The 25,750-nt window shown below is 36.5% G+C and overlaps 2 protein-coding genes across 7 annotated transcripts; both read left to right on the top strand.

Annotated features, from left to right (window-relative positions):
* The first annotated feature begins 1,046 nt into the window (after positions 1–1,046).
* On the top strand, positions 1,047–4,462 carry LOC127800637 (probable serine/threonine-protein kinase WNK9). Of its 2 annotated transcripts, none has more exons than XM_052335360.1 (7): positions 1,047–1,430; positions 1,528–1,565; positions 1,688–1,915; positions 2,022–2,242; positions 2,424–2,572; positions 2,660–3,074; positions 3,147–4,462. In XM_052335360.1, the coding sequence occupies exons 1-7, from the start codon at positions 1,356–1,358 to the stop codon at positions 4,127–4,129; spliced, it is 2,109 nt and encodes a 702-aa protein (XP_052191320.1). In that variant the 5' UTR covers positions 1,047–1,355; the 3' UTR covers positions 4,130–4,462. The 2 variants fall into 2 exon arrangements, with proteins under 2 accessions (XP_052191320.1, XP_052191319.1); XM_052335359.1 differs by having other exon boundaries at positions 1,049–1,430; positions 2,424–2,581; positions 3,147–4,461.
* Positions 4,463–7,111: 2,649 nt separating this feature from the next.
* Positions 7,112–25,391, top strand: LOC127800182 (uncharacterized). Of its 5 annotated transcripts, none has more exons than XR_008022744.1 (9): positions 7,112–9,543; positions 15,959–16,088; positions 16,203–16,291; positions 16,681–16,919; positions 18,646–18,732; positions 19,726–19,825; positions 22,293–22,506; positions 22,589–24,778; positions 24,919–25,391. XR_008022744.1 is itself a non-coding variant. In XM_052334643.1 (9 exons), the coding sequence occupies exons 1-9, from the start codon at positions 7,465–7,467 to the stop codon at positions 24,337–24,339; spliced, it is 4,602 nt and encodes a 1,533-aa protein (XP_052190603.1). In that variant the 5' UTR covers positions 7,112–7,464; the 3' UTR covers positions 24,340–25,391. The 5 variants fall into 5 exon arrangements, 4 of the variants coding, with proteins under 4 accessions (XP_052190603.1, XP_052190605.1, XP_052190604.1 ...); XM_052334643.1 differs by having other exon boundaries at positions 22,589–22,969; positions 23,057–25,391; XM_052334645.1 differs by having other exon boundaries at positions 22,589–23,251; positions 23,357–25,391.
* The last annotated feature ends 359 nt before the right edge of the window (positions 25,392–25,750 follow it).

The raw sequence follows: 25,750 nt of genomic DNA, 5'->3' as shown, positions 1-25,750 counted from the left end.
AATAAAATAAAATTATATAACACCATTTTATGTGTTATTCTTCTCAAATAAAAATTAAATAACAACATTTACATACTTTCTTTACTTTTTATTTTATTTCACAATGTATCATTCTATTTTTTTCTTTTAATAAAGTTAAAAGGCAAGATCAAGTAAATCTATCACTTTGGGACGTTTTATAGGAGAGAAATTTTAAAATTCTTAAAAATGTTAAGTTGAAAATTTACATTCTCATATTGATATAATTTTTTTGTAAAAAGAATATTAAGAAATAAGATTCTCGAAAATAATTTTTAAATAACTTTTTCACAAAAAAATTTTCATTGAGAGTTAGAAATCCAAATTTCTCATTAACTTAAGAATGTATTTAACAAAATAAAAGATTAAAACACCCCTTACCATTTTATAACCCTATATAAACATATTAAATATATTATATATATGTAATATATTTATATTATTTATTATAAAATATTATATATATTAAAATATATATTATATATATACACGTGTATATATATATAATATATAAAAAAATGACATTTTTTGTTTACTTCCTAAACATGTTGTCTCATGTGTTAAATTTGATGCCAATTATTAGATAGAATCATTTACCATGCAGTCTATAAGTTTAAAAATAAAATAGTGCGTTAGTGTCAAATAATTCATTGTTGTTTTTTAGCTCCCCAAAAAAAAAACAAAAAGCATATCCATCTACTGGTATGTATCTTTATCTATCTATCTCTCTATCTATATAATACTGAAGCAACATGCTTTCAAGGCATTAATTAACAATTTCTTACAGATGTGCGTGCGTATGTGTAAGCTCCAAGTTCAAAGGCTTAAAGCTACTCAACAACTTGGCAATCGCACGGGCTTTCTTCACATTTTCATTTGCTGTCTTGTGACTCTCTTCTATCCCATTGAGCTAATCCCACATGCCCACCTGTCCTCCAGCGCCAGAGAATAAGGTATTACTGCGTGACATTTGGTTGGCTCTAACAAGTCTCAGTACCCCAGTTGTTTCAGAGAGAGAGAGAGGGAGAGACAGACAGAGCGTTTGTGATGAGATAGAAACTGGACAAAGACGGGAAGAAGGGGAACGGTGCTTGTCTTTCATTTTATGAGTTGTCTATGGGGTTAGCCTAATATTTTGCCTTCTTGTCTGTCCGGGTCATGTTGAGCCAAACCTTGTCCTTTTCGTGGACTTACTGGAGCCTCTTCTTTGACAAAAAGCAGTCTAGTTCTCTCTCTCTCTCTCTCTCTCTCTCTCTCTGCTTCAAAAGCACAGAAGAGACGTTCCAGGGTGATAAATTTTAAGTACAAGAGATATCAACCAGTAATACAAACAAAGAATGAATGGTGTTTCCGCCCGTGAACCGGATTACTCCGAGTTTGTTGAAGTTGATCCTACAGGAAGATACGGACGGGTATTGCTTGCCCATTGCTTAATTTCTCTTTCTTTTTGGTTCACTTTCTGCTCATATTCGATTATAATTTGAGTCCCAAGTTGCTGTTCTTTTGCAGTACAATGAGATTCTTGGGAAAGGAGCTTCAAAGACTGTGTATGAACCTTTTTCCTGTCATTTTTTCTTTTCTTTTTTTTCCTCCCAATTCTTGCCATTTTTATGGCATTCTCTCCTTCTGTTTATTCTTTTTTATTTTCCTGGAACTTTTTGGGGTGTAGTTACAGAGCGTTTGACGAGTATGAAGGGATTGAAGTAGCCTGGAACCAGGTAAAGCTTTATGATTTCCAGCAGAGACCTGAAGATCTTGAGAGGTTGTATTGTGAAATTCATCTGCTCAAGACCTTAAAACACGACAACATCATGAGGCTCTACACGTCTTGGATTGATACTTCCAACAGGAACATCAACTTTGTGACTGAAATGTTCACTTCTGGCACTCTCAGACAGTTAAATGATCTTCTGAAACTTCAAATTCTTTGATTTCTTCATCTGGGTATTTCCTGTTCCTGATTTTCTGATGTGGGTAATTCTCGTTTTCAATTGTTCGAGTAGGTATAGGCTAAAACACAAGAGGGTCAACATTAGAGCACTAAAGTATTGGTGTAGACAGATCCTGAAAGGCCTTCTATATCTCCATAGCCATGAGCCCCCCGTAATCCACAGAGACCTAAAATGTGACAACATTTTCATAAATGGACACCAAGGCGAAGTGAAGATTGGCGATCTCGGCCTCGCTGCAATCCTCCATAAATCCCATGCTGTCCACTGTGTTGGTGAGTTGGAACAGTTCCAGGTTCTCGTATAAAATGATCAAATATTCATTACGGCTACAAAGTTGCAAATTTGATGGGCATTCCATGCATATAGGATTCCACTTAACAAACAGAACTTTCCAGTAGATTGAATTGATTTTGGGATTGTTTCATATTATGGGTATCCAATGTTTCATCTCAGGAACACCAGAGTTCATGGCACCAGAGGTTTATGCTGAGGAATACAATGAGTTAGTTGACATATATTCATTTGGGATGTGCATCTTGGAAATGGTGACCTTTGAATATCCATACAGTGAATGCAATCACCCCGCTCAGATCTACAAGAAAGTTATATCTGTAGTGCCTCAGAACTCTCAATTTTTGCCTTCTGACATTTGGTTATCTGTCCATTAACTTGATACATTTTGTGGACAGGGGAAAAAACCAGATGCCTTGTACAAAGTTGGGGACCCTGAGGTACGAAAATTTGTTGAGAAATGCTTGGTGACAGCGTCACTTAGGCTACCTGCTAACCTGCTTCTGAACGATCCTTTTCTCCAAATCGATGATTATGGGTGTGATTTGAGGCCGATAGGGTATTGCAGAGATTTTGAACTTGTAGGCCCTCCTCTGAGACAACCTCTCTTACGAAATCACAACGGCAGCAACTCTTTGATCAATGGCTATGAACCTTCGCATAATTCGAATCACCTTCCAGCTGAATGTGAGCCAAATGATCTGTTCTCGGGTCAATATGATAAGCACTTGGCCAATCTTAATATTACCATCAATGGGAGGAGAAGGGAAGATGATGGCATATTTTTGAGGCTCAGAATTGCAGATAAAGAAGGTTTCTTCATGGCACTCTCTCTCTTTTAATCAGTTCAATTGTCCTTAGTTTCACTTCCTAATCTATTTGCAGGCCGGATTCGAAATATATACTTCCATTTCGACATTGAGATTGACACTGCACTTAGCGTTGCTATTGAAATGGTGGCCGAGCTGGATATTACTGACCAAGATGTCAACGCAATAGCAGATATGATAGATGATGAGATTGCTTCACTTGTACCAGAGTGGAAGAGGGAAGTATGTGGGGAAGAATCTCCCAGTTGCACAAATACTACCTACTGTCAAAATTGTGCTCTGAATGGCTCACTTATTGACTACATATCTCCAAACGGTCCTGGCACCAAGAACCTGCAGGTTCTTCAGTGTTCTCAACGCGGATGTGCAGCTGTCCATGGCCGCTTCGAAGAGATCATGTACCAGTTCAAAGGGTCTAAACAATATGTTTCAGAAGGTGAATCAGCAGCATCAAGTCAATCCAAAGGAATGCAGTATACTGATATCTGGGGACAGCATGATGGACCTAAATACGACGATGAGCAACCTAAAACAGATGCAAAAGGTATACCTGTGGACAGTGGGAGCACAACCAGATCCCTATTGGAGGATCATTCAGCAGCTAGTGGCTATGCAAAGGACTGCGAGAATGAGATAAGGCAGGAACTGAGGTGGCTCAAGGCCAAGTACCAAATGCAGTTGAGAGAAGTTAGAGACCAACAATTAGGAGTCGCCTCAAAATCTTCAACTCCCAATTTTGATAAAGAAAAAGAAAAGAACGACAGAGGACTTTCGTTGTCATCCATCTCAACCCCCTTGAAGGAAGCAAGCGATGAAGCTCTGCAGAAGTCGTGTACCTCTGAGAAGCATTTCTCTTCATATTTTCCTGTTGATGTCGCAAAGAACTGTGCAAACCAAAAGGCTCTTGACTGTGGTTCCGCTTATGAAAGTAGTGGCTCAGAGCAAAATGTCACTGCCAAGAGTTTCTACACAAGGGCCTTGCTCCCAAACTCACTTCACAGGGCTACTTCTCTTCCAGTGGATGCTGTAGATATATAGAATTTTCAGACATACTGGAGATTCCTTGTTGGTTGTTAGGCATCTTCATGTGCTCGAGCTAACTAGCGGGCTGCCCATCTCTATCGATGGGGAAAATAGGGTGATGGGTATTACATTATTACTTGTAGAAACCTTAAAAACAGGTAGTTATTGTGTAACATATAAACATGTGTTGATCATTCAAATGTGGACATCCTTAATGAATTCTGATATGAGCTATGAACTGCAATGCATCCTAGTTTGGGATTGAATGATGCACGACCATTTTGCTCTCAACCTGGGAATGCTTTGAATCAAAGAAAAATATATCGTTCAGCCACATTATGGGTCCTCAACATTTTGTATGAATTTTCTGATTTGAATTAGTTCACCAAAAGAACAGTATGTTAGGTGACAACAGGAGACAGACAGTTTCTTCCAAGAAAATGTGAGATTATCAAGTTCATGTTTCTCTCCTGGATCGCATTAATGATATGATCAGGCGTCAACCTTTCTATATATATATATATATATATATATTGTAGCAAAATAACCTCTTCTCCATCATGAAGTGCGTGTGAGAGATGGAAACATGTGGAGAGATTTCCTATCTGAAAGGGCCTTTGCCATGCAACACAAGACATCATGATGGGAAGAAGAGTTCAAGTGAACTGTTAATGTATTGTAACCTGTACAATCGGCCAAATCAAGCAATAACAAGTATAAAACCAAGAAAAGTAAAGAACACAAGAACACAAAAATTTTTACGTGTTCGGATTAATAGATCTTACTCACGATAGAGGCTCCGCCTCTAGTCAATCCACTAATAACTTTCGATTACAACTGGATTACAAGATCACAACAAGAACAAAAACGTATTGCAAATACATCAACTGAAATCAGAAACAAAATACAAGAACAAGTATATAATCTGTTCTACCGATCTCAAGATCGTGTCAAGAATCTGATTTATCAGTTACACCAAATCTCTCACGCCTCAGGCGATTCAACAACAGAGATTAAAGCAATACGACCTTACCGTGTGATCTTACCAACAAACTGAAGCTAATCAAACGAGAGAAAGATTTACAAGCGAGAGATAGTCTCACTTTGAATGCGTCGAACATAGGGTTTCAAGGGAGAGCAATAGCAGATCTGATAGCAGTTAGCGCAAGAAGCTGCCTTTATATAGCAGCAGGCAACCGATTTGGCTGAGGCAAATCACATAGGCCACATGAAAATGGGATTGGCTCATAAGAACTAATCTCGGCCCAATAGCTATTTGGCCTACAAAATAATCACCAGATCAATCATATATATATATATATATTTAAATGTTAGCTAAATGAACATAAGATGAAATCTAAATATATAAAAGAAAACATACAAATAGCACATATCAATTATATGAAAAATACATTTTGAATCATAAATCCTAACATGAACCTTCCATTAATATTCTCTTGGTCCGTTGGAATGTAGTGAGCTTCAAAGATAACGGGCCTTTTAGGAAACTATGATGCAAGCTAGAACAATTAGGGGAAACTAAAAAACAGGTTTTTGCTTGCTAAAAAGAATATGAGAATATTAGGTTGGCTTGTTCTGAATATTAAGGTTGTGGGTTCGTGTATATTAGAAGATAATTTCCCAGAGGCAAAACACAAAATATTAGAAAACTTTTAGAGAAAGGAAAGTGATATTTTTACAAAACGTTATTTAAATTTATTGTTAAATTAATATAATAACTATATTTTTTAGTTATAAATTAGAGTAATTATAGTTGCAAAGGAATTTGATATTTTTATAAAGACCTTTTTTGACATTAAAAAGTAAAATAAAATAATTATTTTACATTTATTCCTTCAAACTCTTTCCTGACTCTTAGTTTTTCTAACCACATATTAAAATAGATAAATTTGAAGATAAAATTAAAAAAATTAGAGGTGACAAAATGAAATGAACATACATAAAACTTAGAATTGTTAGAATTCATTAATAATAATAGTTAGAGGTGTATAAACGGTCAGTTCGATTATCAAATCAATCAAAATTCTTTAATCGATTAAATCAAATCGAGGAGAAAATTAAACCGAATCGACCAATTAACTTGAAAAACTTAATTAATTGATAGCCAAAAAATTGAACACAAACCCTATAAAACAAGCCGAACTAATTAAGCTGAATAAATATAAAAAAAAATTGAAAAAAACACACAAAATTAAATAAAACGACTTCATTTTATAAATATCAAAATAATATCATTTTAAAATTTGATTAGTTCTGTTAGTTTAATTCTTTTAACCAAAAAACTACATTGAAAATCAAAAAGTGATTTTTTTAGAAAAAATAATCAAACTGAATCAATGCAAGAAAAAAACTAAACCGACTTAGTTAATTATGATAAATTGAATTTTTACTCTCCTTTAATAATAATTAATGATGGCATCTAAGTGTCTCTAGTTTTTCTTTTATCTACTAATTTTTTTATTTTTATATAAAAAAAATATGATAAACATTATTATTGAAATTGAATGAAGTTTCAAAAAAAATCCCCGAATGAGAAGAAAATAAAGATAAGCTATTAGCCCCTAAACAAGATAAAGTAGGGAGAAAGGATATAGAAGGAGCATTTTAAGTAATTTAAAATTTTTAATAATATTTATTTATTATTATAAAAATAAATTAATATAATTTTAAAAACTACCTCAACCATTAAATTATATCTTATCTTATGTGTGATTTCATTGAGCTAAAGTTTGTTTGGAAAATAAGTCTTTTAATTTGTAATTAAATATAATTTAACCAGAGTTATTTAGATTAATTTAACTTAGGGTGGTTGAACCAAAAACAAAATTACAAAAACCTTTGAAGACATTAAATTATAAGAAATTTAATAACAAATTACCTTAAATGAAGGCAAATTACAATCTACAGATGCACAAGACGTAAATATACAGAAATTACGACGCTAATTGCAATTTGCAATAAAACCCAAGGCCTGTCAGCTCCGTTTCGTAATTCTGCAGACATGCTTGGGTACGCGCACAGAACAATCTCTCTCTCTCTCTCTCATCCGTGATCGGAACCGTCCGCCGCAAATTTATCAGCAGTCTCGCCGGTGTATATTGGGCGTGCGGTGAATTTTTTCGGCGAGGTAAGGATTCTGCTTCCGCTTTCTGCCTTTCACACAGTCCGGGCAAGTTCTCGATGTTCTGAAAATTTTGGGGGTATTCTTCGTTTCGGTATGGATCTGGCGAAGTTTGTTTTGGGGAGATGTTGCCGGTTCTTTTGATGGTTAATTAGGGCCGAATTTCGTGTTAGTTTGATTTTCAATTATGGGGTTTTGATTAGGGTCAATGCATGAGATGGAAGAGGGAGCGACGTCTGGTGGGGCTTCTGTAAAGAAGAAGAGTTCTTCTGGGTGTTTGATCATAAAGAAGAAAGGGGATGGAGCGGGCGGTGTTGGGACTCCGGGATCAATAAAGGTTTACCAGTCCAATAAGGCGAAGAAAAAGTCCCGCTTGGTTGTCAGTGACTCGAAACCAAGTGGTGAGTTGTCAGAGCCATTTCGGAGGAAAGTTGTTTCCAGAACTGATAAGTTCCGAAACAGCTGCGTGCAAGATAGCAAATGTTATCGGGATGGAGAAATACAGAGTGATAGAAAGAGGAGGCTAGACGTGTTCGAGTTTGATGAGTATGATGCAATTGATGGAAAGAGGATGAGGAAGGGCGATTTGCAGGATAGGTTTAAACTTAAAAATGAGACTGGTGGACAAGCAGTGAGTAACAAGAGAAAGCTTTCTTATATAGATAGTGCAGGTAACTCATCGGGTGGGAGGAAAGACATGCCCGGGAAAAATAGGTTAGATGTGGATGATGATGAAGCTGATTTACCCATTTCAGCCTTGAGACAGAAGATTCATGTGCAATCTAACGATTCCATTAGGTTGCAAGGGAAAAATGGTGTTTTGAAGGTTTTAGTAAACAAAAAGAAGAAGATGGATCTGCCTCAGAAGTTCTATGACCATCAGTTGGAAGTTAAGGATAGAAAGGGTTCAAAGTCTGAAAAAGCTGTCAGGAAGAACCTGTCTGTTAGACCATCATTTCCCTCGGATTCTAAACTTCCTAAAAAAGAAAAGTCATTTGTTAAGACAGAAAAGAGTGAGCCAGAACTGCAAAAAGCAGTGACTGCGAGTGCTAAGGCTGGAAATTCAGAAAACGAGGACAAGAACACATCACTAATGCTGGCATCAGCAAGCACACAATCTCCTGGCTCTTCAAAGTTAAACAGTGGAAGGAAAGCCCCATCAGCTGAAAAAATATCACCTGTAGGAAAGAAGAAAGGAAAAGGTAACCGTGGTCGTGGCACTGAAAAGCAATTATTGCGTGAGAAGATAAGGAACATGCTTGTAAGTGCTGGGTGGGCGATTGATTATAGACCTAGAAGGAACAGAGACTACTTAGATGCAGTGTATATTTGTCCCATGGGAACAGCATACTGGTCCATTATAAAGGCTTATGATGCACTTCAAAAGCAATTGGAGGAAGAGGATATAGATATAGAACCTAGCAATCACCCCTCCCCACTTACTCCATTATCGGATGAGTTACTTAGTAAATTGACAAGGAAAACTAGGAAGAAGATTAAAAGGGAAATGAAGATGAAGCGAAGGGACAGTAGTAGGAATAAAAATGTTAATGGAGTTGGCATGGAAGAGTTTGCTGACGGCACTGACAGTGAAAAGAATGATGAGAAACTAAGTAGTTCCACAAAGCAGAATGGTAAGTTGCTAACAGGGAGATCACATGAAAGAGCAAATGTGAGTGGTGATGATTCAAGTGGTACTTCACACGAGAGATCACGCAAGAAGAAGAGGGAAAAAAAATTGTCTACTGCAACCAATTCTCGTTTGATGGTTGCTAGAAGTCGTCGAAAAATTGGCAGATGTACCTTGTTGGTTCGCAGTTCTGATAATGTGCCAAATTCAGATAGTGATGGCTATGTTCCATATAGAGGGAAAAGGACCCTGTTGTCCTGGCTGATTGACTCTGGCACGGTGCATTTAAGTGAAAAAGTGCTTTACATGAACCGTAGACAGACACGGGTGATGCTAGAGGGTTGGATTACAAGAGATGGCATACATTGTGGTTGCTGTAGCAAAATCATTACAGTTTCAAAGTTTGAGATTCATGCTGGAAGTAAACTGCGTCAGCCATTCCAAAACATCCATTTGGAGTCTGGGATTTCTCTTTTACAGTGTCAGATTGATGCATGGAATATGCAAGAGGAGTCTGATCGGCATGGTTTTCATACTGTGGACATTATTTGTGATGACCCAAATGATGATACATGTGGCCTCTGTGGTGATGGTGGGGATTTAATTTGCTGTGACAGTTGTCCATCAACATTTCACCAGAACTGCTTAGATATAAAGGTACATAATCATTAGCACATAGCAAATGTTGCAAGCCATTACTCTGTCATGTGCATTAATCAATAAATTGATTGCTTGTGATTTTTTCACTTTTATGGTCTAAGAGCTAGAGGAAGACTAAGAAAAACTTGGTGGGAGACTCCTAGATATTGATACATGTTGTATGAACCTTATAGAAGATAAGGCCATATGCAGAAATGATTGGTGAGATATATTTCATGTAGCCACATACTGGGATTAAGGCTTGATGTGATTTTGTTTTCTGCAGTCTTGAGACAACATTTAATCTTTCCTTTGTGGTGAACATGTGCATCTCTATGTTTATATTTGCAAGCATGGTAATAAATATGCCTTGGAGGGAGACTTTATTGTTACCTGTAGGGTTATATTCATCGTAGTCACAATTGGGATCTCATGTAGAATTGATGGAGGGTTCTTGTGGGTCAGGTCAAGGATCTATCAGCCCATCATACGAGGAACATAATTTACCAAAATTGAGGTTCTGGTAACTATGATTGAGTTCCAGATTCTAATAAAAATTTAACTGCTCATTTCTATAATATAACTTCGAAAATTGTAAAGAAATTAAATACAACTAAAACAGACACTAAGAGAGCCTAAATAAAGCTAAAACAGAGAAAGAGTGAGTCCCTCTTAGTCTTGGATGGAGTAGCTTTACATACAAGAGAAGACCACCAGCTGTTTGTAGACTTTTGTCAGTCTACAAAATTTACTGTGCAGCCATAGGGTCTACAATATAAAAGGTCTATAAGGTGAAAGAGTGTGTACCATTTCAAATATCTCCCTCTGTACCAGTCAAAGGAGGAAAATGGACATCAGTTATTATATGCAACATGGATTATGTGTGAATGAAATGCCATAATTTGCTAATGAAGATACAAAAAGGTGGACAACTGAACAAGACACAAAATTTATTTGGAAATTCCTTCATTAACTAGGAGGGAAGTCCACTGGACGGATGATTTTTGGTAGCTTATTTGGTGCTTGCTATCTTTGTCCAAAACACACATCAAACTCATTGAAGTTTACCACCAAATTAAATGGGTGTTGGCATCACAAATGATTTGTTAGGTTTACTAATCTCATGTTAATGCATCATAACTCCTAATATCATGTCTCAAATTTTTTTAAAAAAAATTGGATGGTGGCCCATAAAAAAAATGAGAAAAGAAAAGATGCAGGAAAAAATTCCAATAGACATCTGTGACTTGACAAGTGAGTGTAAACTCCAGTGTTTGTGTCAAACAATTGGATATTTTTGGGAGTATCTAAGATTTATAATACTTTTTGGGGTAAATTAAATTGATGACCCCAAGGAAAGAGTTAAAAAAAGAAAATGCCACTCATGTATTGGAAATTACGTTGACTACCCTTGTTAGCATTTATCTCTAATGGATGTTAATGACTGCATTAAAATACCATTTTACTAATTAATAATTCCTTCAAAAAGGTGTAGATATTTTTTCTTAGTTAAAAGGATGAGATTGTCCTTTAACAATCCTACTGTCCATGTCTATGCCATCTTCAAATGGCCTAAGCACATTTTATTCAAAAAATTTATATGAGCAAACTCTGATAAATTTATATGAAAATTTTTGTACATAAAATTTTGTATAGGTAAACTTTGGATGTTTAACCAAATTTTTTACTACAACTTTGTATATTATATATGAAAATTTGGATGTATAAAATTGTAAAGTAGTTGGACCAGATGATATTGCAATAGAAGCATGGAGACATATGGGAGAAGAGAACATTTTTTGGTTAACAGAATTATTTAATGTGATCATTAAATTGAAAAGGATGTTGGACAAGTGGAGGAAGAGCACTTCAGTGCCTATTTACAAGAATAAAGGAGATGCTCAAAGTTGTGAAAATTATAGAGGAATCAAGCTAATAAGCCACATTGTGAAACTTTTGAGAGAGTGATCGAGCAAAAATTAAGAAGAGAAACTAAGTGGTTGTTTGGTTGTGGAAAACAGTAAAAATTTTCCAGAAACTTACTTCATAGAAAATTGAACTTGGAAAAAGGCAATTTGTAAAATGCAGTTCTCCAAAATTGTATTGAACTTGGAAAACTCCTCAAATGAGTTCTACATTGTCCTTGCTAATTTGGAGATTTGGAAAATGTTGTTCTCTATAAATTTTTTTCCAAATCATCTCCATCTCCTTCTCAATAAGTTACAAAAGCTTCTTCCCAAATCTCTTATCTTTTTTGAAGATATATTTCAAAATTTTAAATTTCTTTTCATATTTGAACATGTTTCTCTGTTATGATTAGGAGCTCTTAGAAACCAATTCAAGACTTAGGTTTTGCCAATCTCTCTTCACTCCTCACCCGGAAATCAAACCCACAACAGAATATATATAACAGATAATGTAAACAACAAAGAAATGAAAGAATCAGAGCAATCAAACCATCCAAGAAGCACATAATTATCCTGGTTCGGACTGCAAAGCGCAATCCTACATCCAGCCTTCTCTCCGAGAGATGAATCCACTAGAAACCGCTTGAAACAAGATACAAGAAGCTTCTTCCTCTCCCTTACACAGGTTTACTGCTCACTCAAGACAATACAAGGACTAACTTCATCTCTAAGCCTTTCTCTCTCTCGGCAGTATCACTTGAATTCAGAGAACAATCAGAATGATTTGTGTTATGCCCGACTTGAGCCTCTCGCCTCCTATTTATAAACTATAGGGAGGTGGAAGTTACAAGGTTAAGAACTTAGCTTGTACAAAAGACTAACCTATCCCTCATAATAAAATAACTAAGTTAACTAATTTAACTTAGAATAAAAACAGTCAGACTTCATTCTTCATTCTGGCAGATTCTTTCCTTTAACTTCTAGAAATAATCTTCCATGCAAAAACCCAACAAATCTCCACCATTTTTGCATGATTATATTCTAGAATCCGGCTCCATCAATCTGATCTCTTCTTGGACCTGCAAAACAACTAATCATTCACAAATAAAAATATGTAAGAGTCTCAAACAATGATGTAATTTTGACATTGGAACTGCTTTAGTAAACATGTTTGCAGCATTATCTTCTGCTGCTACCTTTACCAAATCTATTTCCTTCCTATCAAGGATTTCTCTGATAAAGTGATACCTAATATCAATGTGTTTAGTTCTTTCATGATGTGCTTGATTTTTAGCCAAATGAATAGCACTTTGGTTATCGCAATTTAAGATTGCCTTAACCTTTCTACCTAGGAGTTCACTCACTAAACCTCTCAACCATAAGCTCTCATTCATAGCTTCTGTAACCGCTATGTACTCAGACTCAGTGGTTGAGAGAGCTACTACCGATTGCAATTTTTTTTTTCCAGCTTATGGTAGCATTCCATAGCTTAAATACATAACCAGTAGATGACCTCCTCCTATCTAAGTTTGCTGCATAGTCAGCATCAGTGAATCCTAGTATATTAGGCTCATCTTCAACACAAGCTCCACCATAAACTAAAGTCATGTTTATTGATCCCTTTAGGTACTTAAATATCCATTTTACTGCAGCCCAATGTTCCTTACCTGGATTAGCTATAAACCTGCTAGCAACACTCATAGCATGAGCTAAGTCCGACCTAGTACACACCATACAATACATGAGACTACCTACCGCACTAGAGTAAGGTATCTTGCTCATTTCTCTTATGCTCTCTTTATCATTAAGTGATTGGTTGTGGGATAGCTTAAAATGTTGTGCAAAAGGAACCTTTACCTCTTTTGCATCATGCATTTGAAATCTCTTAATCAATTTCTCTAGGTATGCTTTTTGAGATAATTTGATTAACCTCTTTTGTCTATTTCTTTCTATTTCAATCCCTAAAATCTTTCTAGCTTCTCCTAGCTCCTTCATCTCAAAGGCTGAATTTAATTTCAGCTTTAACCTATGAATCTCCACATCTGATTGACTAGCAATCAGCATGTCATCCGCATATAGAGGGAGGTAGATAGAAATTTTAGATGAAATATGCTTAAGATAGACACAACAATCAAAGGCACTTCTCTTAAAACCTTGGTTGATCATAACTGTATCAAATTTTCGATACAATTGTCTAGGGGATTGCTTAAGTCCATATAAGGACTTCTTTAACAAGCATACTTGCTCCTTCTTACCCTTTACTTCAAATCCCTTAGGTTGATCCATTAGGATGTCCTCTTCTAACTCACCATGGAGGAATGAGGTGGTCACATCCATTTGCTCTAGATTTAAGTCCAAATGGGCAGTCATTGCAAGCAAGATTCTAATAGAGGTATGTCTCACTACTGGTGAGAAAACCTCATTAAAATCCACCCCAGCCACTTGGGTGAATCCTCTTGCTACTAACCTAACCTTATACCTAGGTTTTTGCTCCTTACCTGCCTCCTCTTTAATCTTATAGAGCCACTTACAGCCTACTACCCTTTTACCTAAGGGTCTATCAACCAAAACCCAAGTTTTATTCTTATTTAGAGAATCCATTTCTGATCTCATTGCATACAACCATACCTTGGAATCTTTTGATCTCATAGCCTATCACCAGCTGTCTCTGCTGCACTTAACAGTGCATATGAGACTAAATCAGAGTATCCATACCTAATAGGAGGGATAACCTCCCTCCTTTACCTATCCCTTGCCACATTATACCTACCTACACTAGGGGAACTATCTGAACCTGAAGGTCCAGCACCGCCAGAAGGCTGGAACCTCTCAGAACTAGAGGGATCATCACTGCTACTCTGCGGAAAACTCTCTAAGGTAGGAGAATAAGATTCAGCATCATGCTGGTCCATATGCATTGGATAATCGGCATTGTCATTGTGCTGATCTGCTGCCAAGTCCATGGGATTTTGCATGGCAGCATCCTGGACTTGCTGTTCCATCTCAACAGCCTTCCCTTTTACTATCCTATCCTTTTGAATACCTACCTTATCATCCTTTAAGAAGGAATCTTCACTGAAAGTCACATCCCTACTGACCAAACTCCTTGGCAGTCCTTCTTCTAGGGCCCATAACTTATATCCCTTTACCCCATTAGGATAACCTATGAACATGCACCTCTTGGCTCTAGGCTCCAATTTCCCTTGCTTAACATGTGTATAAGCAATGCAGCCAAATACCCTTAGATGTGCTAAGTTTGGCTTATGACCATGCCACATTTCATAGGGTTAACCTAGGACTATGCGGAATTACCCTTAGATGATATAGGCCTCTCTCAACACTCCCAAATCCTCCCGGTGATAATAGGAATTGAAACAGAAAACTTAAGCTATCAAACAGAATGAAAATAAGAACAAGAAACAAAAAAACAAACCACATAACGCAAAGATTTATCCTGGTTACTACATCCAGCCTTCAAAGAGCACCCCGAGTAGTCTTATTAAAGCAAAGAAAACTTACCAGTACAACAGCAAGATCTCCCCCCTATTCCCGAGTACAAAAATTGCAACTTCTCTCCTAAGATTACAAAGCTAAAATCAGAACTCTAGCCTTCATCTCAGAGAATACAATGCACTCGTTACAATAGAAGAGAATCGAATGGCTGCACACACTTCCTAGCACTCTATTTATAGAGTTGGTGGTTATCCCTAGAAAAGACATTAGATATTTATAGTTTACCCCCCCTCCCCTTATTTCCATTAATTACAGTTTGAGATATAAACTTCTATCTAATTCTTCAATGGCCCTCTAGAGCACTGTCATCACTCACTGCTTTCACTTTTCTTCTTCTTACACCATATACTCGAGACAATATTTAACATTCTCAAATTGGAGATAGAAAATTGAAAATCATTTTCTACAACTAGACAGCCACTAAGGTGCCTGGAAACCAATTTGGCTTTGCACCTTGTAGGTTAAGCAAAAGGATTTACATATGGTGTTTATAAGTTTATAAAAAGATGATGGCAAAGTTCTTAGAGAAGTCTTATGGATGGTTGTAGAGAAGAAAAGAGCTTGAATTGTTTATATGCATGTTATTAAAGACATGCGTCATAGAGCAAAAATACATGTTAAAATGCGTGGAGGAGATAATGAGGCTTTTTCAATTATTATTGGATTACATCAAAGATTTGCATTAAGGCCCTACCTCTTTGCTCTAGTAATGGATGAACTCACTAAACATATCCAAGCAGAGGTGCCTTGGTGTATGCTATTTATAGATGATACTGTGTTGATGGTGGATAAGACAAAAGGTGTAAACACTAAGCTTGGATATGGAGGAACACTTTAAGATCAAGAGGTGTTACATTAAGCCTATTGAAAACCAAATATATAAAATGTAAGTTTAGTAAAAAACATAGTGTGGATGATGTAAAAATATAATCCTGCACAATTGATTTTTAAATCATCTTGACTTCTTTTGCTTCCATGGGACTTAGTTTGTTCACATTTTCTCCTTGTTTCAGATGCTTCCTCCTGGTGATTGGCACTGCCCAAACTGTACATGTAAATTTTGTGGGGTTGCTGGTGGTAGTATGCATGGAAAATGTACAACTGTAGGTGCACTTCCAACGTGCAACCTGTGTGAGAAAAAATGTATTGCCCTACCATCCCTTTCTTGTTTCTATATTTGGTTCTCATGATATTTCCCTTTGAATGTTTTTGTTCAAATGTCGGAATTTGCCTGAAGTGATTTTTTCCTCCTCCCAGATCATGAATCCTGCAGGCAGGATATGGATGCTTTATCTGCTGATTCAAATTGTTCAATCACTTCCTTTTGTGGGCGGAAGTGCCAAGAGGTATTATATTAGTCCGATCTATTAAGTTTTCCAGGTTGTATTTGGTGATGAAACTAATGCTGGCAATATAAGCATTATTAAGGGGCCATGGGATTACTTGTCCACTTCCATGGCCTAAAAACCCCAGTCAATCATCATGGTCTAATTGGATTGTTTATTCATATGGAAATACTTTGAGAACTAGCTAAAGACTGGCGTATGATGTTGAAATTCTGCATGACAATTTTTTTTTTATGTAATTTGAGAATTAATCCTTTCTAATTTCTTTTAGTTTGAATGTTGCATTGTTCTATTTCATAACTGGACTCTTTTTATATTTGAATTGATGTTACATGCTCCTATTTGTATTGGAAGGAAAACAAATTGATTCTGAACCCTTCTATCTGCAGCTCTTTGATTGTTTACACAAGCTTGTTGGGGTGAAACATGAACTGGAAGGAGGATTCTCTTGGTACCTTATTCATCGGACAGATCTGGACATGGATGCTTTGCTCCATGGGTTTCCACATAGGGTGGAATGTAACTCTAAGTTAGCTGTTGCGCTCTCTGTAATGGACGAATGCTTTTTGCCTATTGTTGATAGGAGGAGTGGGATCAATTTGATCCATAATGTTATCTATAATTGTGGGTAAGCAGTTATCAAGTATGGTTGGGAAAATTCAGATACTCTAAGGACATACAACATGACATTGTTTCCTCCATGATCCTTATTCATGCAACTTTTCTCTATATTACTGCCAGTTTGCCTAAGAGGTTACTTTTCTTGGAGCACTTACATGAGGCATGCATTGCTTATTCATGCATTGCACTTCTACATTTTGTGCATCTAAAGATGATGCTTGCATGAGTGTAATAGTTAATCCTGTGTTATAATCGTGTATACCAGCTGCTATAAACACTATTTTTTACTATAAAATGGAATAAATATCATCTGTTTTCTGTTTGTGTATTCTTTCTTCATTTTGGCCGCTGCTAACAGTTCCAGGCTATTTCTCTTGTTTTGTGTTATTTCTGATGGCACCTGAAGCACAGATTAACTTGTTGTGAACTCCTATAGGAAGCTTGTACTTGGGGTCCCATGTGATTAGGCTTTTTAAAGTTGTAAGCAAAATCGGAAAGTACAGGATTGATAACTATGGCATGAGCACTAGGATGAACGAAACATTTGTTATTTTTTCTTTTCTGTGCACTCATATATATTGTACTTGTATATCCACATTATAGAAGAATTATTATTATCCATGTTATTGTGTTGAGTGGATTGATCAGCAGTCTGATTGTAGTGTGATTGATATTTATGTATCTTTTGGTGCTTTTTCTCTATGTTAAAAAAGTGCACTTTAAGTGCAAAATGCAAAGCACGAGATGCTTCGGGCTTTTTGTGTGTGAAGCTCAACAACTTTAGCTAAGCGCAATTAAAGCGTGATACAGAAATACACTTGTTTTTATTTTATTTTATCAGACAACATGAATGGTTGGATTTGTTTAAATTATTGCAATGTTGTGGCTGCTTGAATGGAAACCTTACCCAAAAAAAGCTTTTTACGAATTGATAAAATCATATATATATAGTTTAACAAAAAAAAAAAACTAAAGAAGACTTGACTGTATTTACCAAGCAAAAAATATTGATGGAAGCATGTAATTAGGTGTAAATTAGGGATTGCTAATATATTCTTGATTGTTGTGAATTAGGGATTAATGATTGATTTCTAATTGTTGTAAATTATAGATTGTTGGTTGATTGTAAGTTATGGATTGATTGATTGGTGATAGGTGTAAATTAGGCATGATTTTTTTCCCCTATGCTTTTTTTATGATTGTATGAACTTGTATATGGGTATAAAATATAAATGAAAAATGGTATCTCATAATTTCTTAAATTTGTGGCCCACAATCTTATTTAGTTTTTTTTAATAGTTTATAGTTTTTATGCTTATTCAAGTTTATACTCTATTTCATTTATGCATGCTTCACTTCATTTTGCACTTTGCACTTTGCACTTCAGCTCTGTAGGCCTTATTTACTTAGCGCTTTTGAAAACCTGTTTTTCCTTTCCTGCTATTTGCTTGTGTTAGTATCAATTGATCTAGTTTGTAATTTTGTTTGCAATTTCTATGTCTACTTTATACTGCTTTATGGCCTCCCACCCAGAGATTTGAAGTTGGATGCTTATGTTCATTTGGCCTTTTAATACTGGTTTTTTATTTTCTTTAGCTCATACTGTGATGATCAAGTATGCCACCTTAAAACAGTCGCTATTGCTTTTGGACATTTAATATTGTCTCGGTAAAATTCCTGCATGTTCTCTTTAGTTCACATAGCGGCGACTGATTTGCTCTTTCCTTCTGCAGATCTAACTTCAGGCGGTTGAACTATAGTGGCTTCTATACTGCCATCTTGGAAAGGGGTGATGAAATCATTTCAGCAGCATCCATCAGGTATACGTGTTGATATGTAGGTAATCAGTTGATCCATTTCTTTATGGAAGTATGATTTGGCATAAGCAGGTATTTATTTAAGGTATAATTATATTAGCTATAATATCTGGGTTAGTTGTACATTTTAACAGAGAACCTCTGCTCCATGTTCTGCTTAGTTGATTTTCAGGTTTGGCTTGCTATGTTGGCTAATCTCTATAGTGAACCAGTAGACCTCTGTAACCACACATTTCTTCCTTAATAAGACCAATTTGGTTACTTAATCTCTGGTTTATGTCTGCGAAAATTAGGAGGTCGTTCTTTATTAGGAGACTTGAATTTCATTTTCTGAAGGGTACAACAGTTTTGGAAGGAAAACAAAAATAATTATGTAACTTAGTTTTTGGAACATGAAAACAGGAAGTTCAGAAACAAGAATAACATATCAAGCCTTAATTTCACTATGTGGTGTTGACTGGATGTGTTCTAGCTCACCAATGTTTTCTATGTCGCTTTATCTTCTGTAACTCATATTGTACCTAAAACAAGAAGTTTGTGATTCAAAAATCCATTTTCTTCTTAATCTCTCCTTCTTCTTCTCCTTCTTTCTTTTTTTTTTTTTTTGTTTTCTTTTTTCTTTGTTTGGCACTTGAATGAGATCCAAGTGAAATGGCTTTGTTATTATTAGAAAAGGAGGTCAATTTTTTCTGTAACTTTTGTCAATCATTTGTCTAGATCATTTTATTTGGTACCCAATTTTCAACACAGATCTAGTTACATGTATCCGGTGTAAAATTTGGCCACAATGTTCTTCTGCTTGGATTTATATCGTCATTGTGACTCTTAGAAGCCGTTTGACATTATCAATGTCATGGAAGTAATCCTGACTTGTTTAGAATAAGGTGTAGTTGATGCAGATGATCTAGTTACTTTTGCTTTGTTTATTTGCATACCCGTATCTGTTAACCAGAGTTGCAAATATTTTGACTATTTGCTTATTTGTTGTTTGATTAGGATCCATGGGACTGCACTAGCAGAGATGCCATTCATTGGGACACGTCCTATATATAGACGCCTGGGGATGTGCCGTCGTCTTTTTTGCGCCATTGAATCGGTAATGCTATATGAAACTCATTCTAGTGGTTATGGTTACCTTTGTTTGATATATTAAAAATATTTTTGTAATTTTTTCTTAGAAAATATAATTCGATTCTTTGATTTCTCTGCCATTTTCAGAATTACTGTTACTCAAGTAACCATTATATGCTATGCTTTGCGCAAGTATGTTGAATGATGCAGTTAAGATCCATTGTCTTATTTTTTTGGAGTTTCTGTTCCCTTTTATTTTGCTGTCATGTTTCCCTTGGGGCCCCACACAGTGGGATAAATGCTTGGTATGTTCTTGTATTTCCCTTGGGAAAGGCATGACATTGCTCAATGGGTTGAATTGCTGTTGAATATTTGTATAATTTAGTGCCTAGTCAAATGCATCTTCATTTGCACCCATATTGTTGAGGGTCTGCAAGAAGTGGACTAACAGGAGTCCGGGGAGCATATAACAGACTCTGACTGAGGCTAATGTTAATCGAGTATCATTCTGCTGCCGGCTGCTTTGGAGTATAATGTTGAGAGATTGCTCATGTGAGCTAGGAATTATTGCTGGCATCAAGAACTTAGAGACAGAGACTTGTTAGAGCTTTGGAAGGGAGAGAGCTGGACAATCACAGATAGAGAGAGCAGCAGTGGTGAGAGAATCACAATAATTTGTTTGATGGATTGACCCCTATTATAGTGGAGGTCTTAGGCCTTAATGCCGAAGTCCAGGGGATGTGGGCAATATTGCCCAACACTCACTTCATTAAATGGGTGTAATGATCAACTATGGATATAATAGTGGTAATGACACCCATGTCTTTGTTATGGGATCACTAGGAGTTATAGGAAGGAGCCATGGTTGATGGTTGGACTCTCTTATTATTGATTTGGATCAAGGGTACAGAAAGGCCTTAAGAAAACCATAAGCTCCTAAAGGTCCCATACAGATGGAGACTTAGGACTGGCCATAGCTTAGGCTATCAAGATTGGTGATTTAACTTCTAGAAACCTCCAATGATATTAGAGACTTATTTTTGCATGGCAACATGATACATGGCAAGACACTCAGCTTGTTTGGAACCAATTCTTATAGAACTGGAATTCTAATTTCATAATTTTAATGATTTCAACAGAATTAGAATTTTGATTATTCCATTTGGAACTAAACATTAAGAATCAGAATTGAATTCTAATTCTTATGTTTGCCAATATGGAAATGGAATTAAGTAAGTTGTTTGGCAGTATTACCCTTAGCAACTTAATCAAAATAAAAGGTAAGTATACTGCATTAAAAAGAGAATTTTAATTTTTAAATGTTAACTCTACAAAATAAATAACATCAAGTTATATACTTTATATTGTAGAAGAAGTTTAATTAAAATATTAAGTATCAAAAATAAGATTACGTATATGGCATCACATATATAACCACGAGTCCATGACATTTATTGATGACAAAATTAGTATCACAAAGATGAAGAAGGAGAAAGGCAATAAGAGAGAACCCTACAAAGATGAGAAAACCATGGGAATATAAACATAATAGGAAAGGGTATTTGTGGAAATAAAATAAGTAAATAAGTGTGGTAAGATTTCCATTTTTTTTATTTAACAATTCCAGCAAATTCTGACCAGAATTCTAATTCTAGGGTTTGAGGGTAAATAGAATTCTGATTGTTAGACTCTTTTTAAATTCCAAACACAAGAATCCATTAAAGCTCTGGAATCTGAATTTCCAAGTCCAGAGTCCAAACGGCTGAAGCGTTTCATTGGCCAAGTTGAGGATGTGTCTTGAGATTGTCAAGTCTCAATCCCCTAAAAAAGAGTATGGAGATGTAAGTGCTACCTCATGAGGCTAGCACTTGGATAAAACATCTTGGAGAACTTGACCGCTAAGGGGAGATGTAGAGAGCTTGATCTTTGGAGGAAGAGATTATGGAATTCATGCGTCACCTCATGAGGATGAGACTTGAGATGTGTCACAGAGGGCAGTTTCCAAAGTGAGAGATCATGGAGACTCAGCTCTATCCCAGGAGAGAGAACTTGGAGATTTAGCTTGATCTGGTTATAGAGATCTATTTGCCAGCTCAAGAGGCTGTCTCTCAAAAGAAATATCATTAAAAGCTAAATCCCTAGAGAGGGAGATTCACGAGTCACCCCAGAGTGCTGACTCTTGGAGAGACATTGCAAGCTCAATTATTGTCGCAGAGATTAGAGATTAGTATGCCATATTTATGGGCTCCCATTTGGAGATACATATGGGCACTTAAGAAGGGTTAGGTTATGGAGTAGATAGTCGGCATGGAAGTGGTCTAGGATGCTGCTGAATGTGATACATATACCCACACGTGTGCCATGGCCCATGTGTCTTTAGTTTCCGCTATCAACTATTTACTCTCCCCTAATTGTGGGGAAGTATCTATGTGGTCTGTTTATGTGAATGATTTGATCATTATGCCTATAATTTGTAAACATTGTTATTTCAGGCGCTTTGGTCTCTCAGAGTTGAAAAATTGACTATTCCTGCCATAGCTGAGCACATGCATACATGGACCACGGTTTTTGGTTTCAACCCCCTTGAGGAGTCTCACAAGCAAGAAATGAGGTTGTTGAATATGCTGGTGTTTCCTGGGATAGACATGTTACAGAAGCTGCTAGTGGAACAAAATCTTACTGACAGAAACATAACAGCTCACACAGGTACCTGTTGTTTTATTACTTGTCCCTGGCTTTATATTTTTTGGGGGGTTCCTTCGTTGACTTTCTGTACTCTTTATCTCAGGTGAAAATTCTGCTGTAATCAAAGACAACAATGATCTCATCCCTGTTTCAGTGAAAAATTGTGATGTGGATTCCTCTGCTCAGCGTGGACTTGACACTTGTGATGATGCTGGTTTGCAAAAAGCTGAGGAGATGAGTGAAAAACCTGCTACCGCAGATTCCAATCTTCCAGTCACAGCCACTACCTCTAATGGGAATTCATGTCCAAATGGTTATTTTGATATTCCTTCCGAGTCTAAACTTCAACCCTTGATTGAGAAGACTACTCTTAGTTTGCCGTCAATAGAGAAGTTAACTGAATCATCTACTGATTTAAGGTGCTCCCCTACCTCGGATGCAAATAGTGTCCTTGAGATGGAAAACCCTGTATTCTCAGTAAAAGGTAAGTCTTCCAAAGTAGGGGTTGTGGATAATTTTCATGAAACAAATGTTAAATCTGTTATTACCGAACCAGTTAAATATGTATTAGGTGAAACATCAACCATGAACACTGCTGAGAAGACAAAGGGAGATCAAAATCCTCCTCTTGACGTTCTGAATGGAACTGATGAGACTTCCAAGCAAATAATCTTTGATTTGAGTCATCACAGTGCAGTTAGCATGGGAGGAGAGTTGAGTGCTAGTTCAGAGGGTGCTTCTGAAGCCAAAGTGGAACCTCTTGAAGGTATGCAGTCTTCTTTAAATGGCCATAAGGATGATCCCCATCATGTGACATCCGAAGTTTCCTGTGTTGCATGTGCTCTGAAATCTTCAGGTGGGATTTCTGCAGAGAGTACTACAAAAATCAATGTAAACCAGGATCAAGTTTCTGCATCTTCTCCTCATGGTGCTGATAAGTGTTCTGTGCCACTTGCATCTGATTCCATTCTGCTAGATGCACTTGGGGTTGAAAGCAAATTAAATGTGGCTTCACAAGCTTCTGACGCCGAGGTTGCCTCTGATGCTATGGTCACTTCAGTTGAAATTAATGTTCGATCTTCTGCAGCAAGTGGTTCCAGTGATAATGCTGAAACTAATTGTATTGCTGCTTGTGTTAAACCTGTGCCAGATTGCTCCATTGACACTTCAGGACAAAGCCATATTGAGGAAATGAATGATAATCTCAATCATGTTTCTCTTTCTTCTCTACATGGTACTGGTCAGAGCCTCAGAGGATGTAACTCTGATTTGATTCATCAGAGTAAATTTGAGTTGGAAGGTAAATTTCCTGTGGATTCAGAAGTTTCTTCTGAAGCAGAAGTAGGACTAGTAAAAAGTAGTATTCAGTCTTCTTCAGCAGGTAACATTGGTGGTGTTCATGAAGTTAATGGTGAAGTTGCTACTGTTGGAACTGATTTTGATTGTTTTGGGGAAGGTTGTGCGCAAAATAAAGAGATCAATGAAGATGAGGATCCTGTTTCTGTTTCTATCTATGAAGTTCCTGATAAGAGTACTATTCAAGTCGACTCTAATGTGAACAAGAACGATGCAATTGAGGAGAAAAGTGACTTGCTTGTAGCATCAGAAGCTGCGACTGATGAAGAAATTGCTTTAGTTGGAAGTAATATTCCTTTTAAGGTGGAGGACGATGTGGGTAAAGATGCTCACAATGTAAACATCATAAATACCTCGTTTGAACCTGTTCTCACTTCTTCAGGTGAAACTTCTCTAGAGAATGCAACCAAGGATGTCAAAGAAAATGTCTCAGTTTCAAAATTTCATGGATCCAATGGCCATACAGTTCACTTTGAAACTGATCAGAAGCATAATTAACTGATGGATGTAGCAACGTTGATTTATAAGTGCCATAAAGCAACAAATATTTGGCAGGCATTATCTCATGCAAAGTGGGGGATCAATGCTGTTTGGATCTGCTCGTGATTCATATGATCTTGACAACCTTGCTACATCTTTATTACCACATTTTCACCCATCATAAAGCCTGAAATGCAGCTTACTGCCTGGTTTTGAGGGCTCTGTTGCTGTGACTTGTATGGTCTCAATCTGCTTTGAGCACATAAATGTTCATACGGCAACAATGTTCCATTGGTTCCAAGTGTGAACTCCAGCTTCTGGTTGCTGACAATGCTCGATGATTCTCTGTTCCAGAAGGTGGAAAGAGGTTAGTAATTATGTCCTTGCTGCATCTACACGATTACTTGTGGTTTGGCAATATCAGAGGCGAAGTTTATGTGCTGAAAGGTGGAAAGAGGTTAGTAATTGTGTCCTTGCTGTAATTATACCAGAAGGTTCCCCAGCAAATGACATTCTGAGTTTATAAGGGGGAATACCCTGCATTAGCTTCTCTTATGTACATATTTAGACACGAGTTGTAAAACAATCTCTTTGCAGAAAATGATTAGGCTTTTGACAAAATTGACCTCCCTCAACCCACACAAAACGGGGAGCTTGAGCTTCATGCACTAGAGATGCCCTTCTTTTGAAGCCTTGTCATTTGATACAGTATATCAGTCATCAAACCGTGGAGTAGGGCAGTTGTTGGGAGAGGTCCATCCTTCAGAAGTTGTGGAACTGCTACCATGATTTGTGTAATTCACTCTAGTTGCTGCACATCCTGATCTTATGAGGAAAGAGGACAAATTATTCTTTTTTATGGTGCAGTGAGAACGAACACAAAGACCATACTACTGAACTCTTTTGTAATTTTCCATTCTAGAGAAGTCCAAGACTTTAGTAACTGTTTGCTTTTGTTTATATCAAAGCTAATATGGAAAACGAACACTTTCTTTGATGGTGTTTGTGATAGTGCTTCAACACTTGTAGATGCAGTTGAAGTTTAAGTACTAAAATTGCTTCCTCTTCCTGTTCTGCTTCTAATGATATCTTCATTGCATTATGCGGTTTACTTTGATTGACTCTAAGCTCTGTTTTAGGTTGTTTGGATGAATTTAGCGGCAGTAGCGAATGCTAGATTCGTCAATGCAAAAAATGAACTTGTTTAGAAAAAAAAGATTTTATTTTTTAAGATTTTCTAATTTTTTGGTTCTGAAAACAAAGATAAATAAAAATTAAATAAATAAATAAGTAAACAACCAAATTATCCGGAGAGGAGAAAGTGAGAATAAAGGCATTTTTTTTTCTTTTACATTTTTTGGTATTCCTTTTTAAAGTTTAACTTGTATTTTTTTTTAGAAATTACACAAAATTATGAAAAAAAAAAAAA

Source organism: Diospyros lotus, chromosome 4 (genome assembly GCF_014633365.1).
Source record: "Diospyros lotus cultivar Yz01 chromosome 4, ASM1463336v1, whole genome shotgun sequence".
In the NCBI taxonomy this organism is placed as follows: domain Eukaryota; kingdom Viridiplantae; phylum Streptophyta; class Magnoliopsida; order Ericales; family Ebenaceae; genus Diospyros; species Diospyros lotus.
The sequence above is the reverse complement of the archived record's forward strand: the minus strand, read 5'-3'. Positions and strand labels throughout refer to the sequence as shown.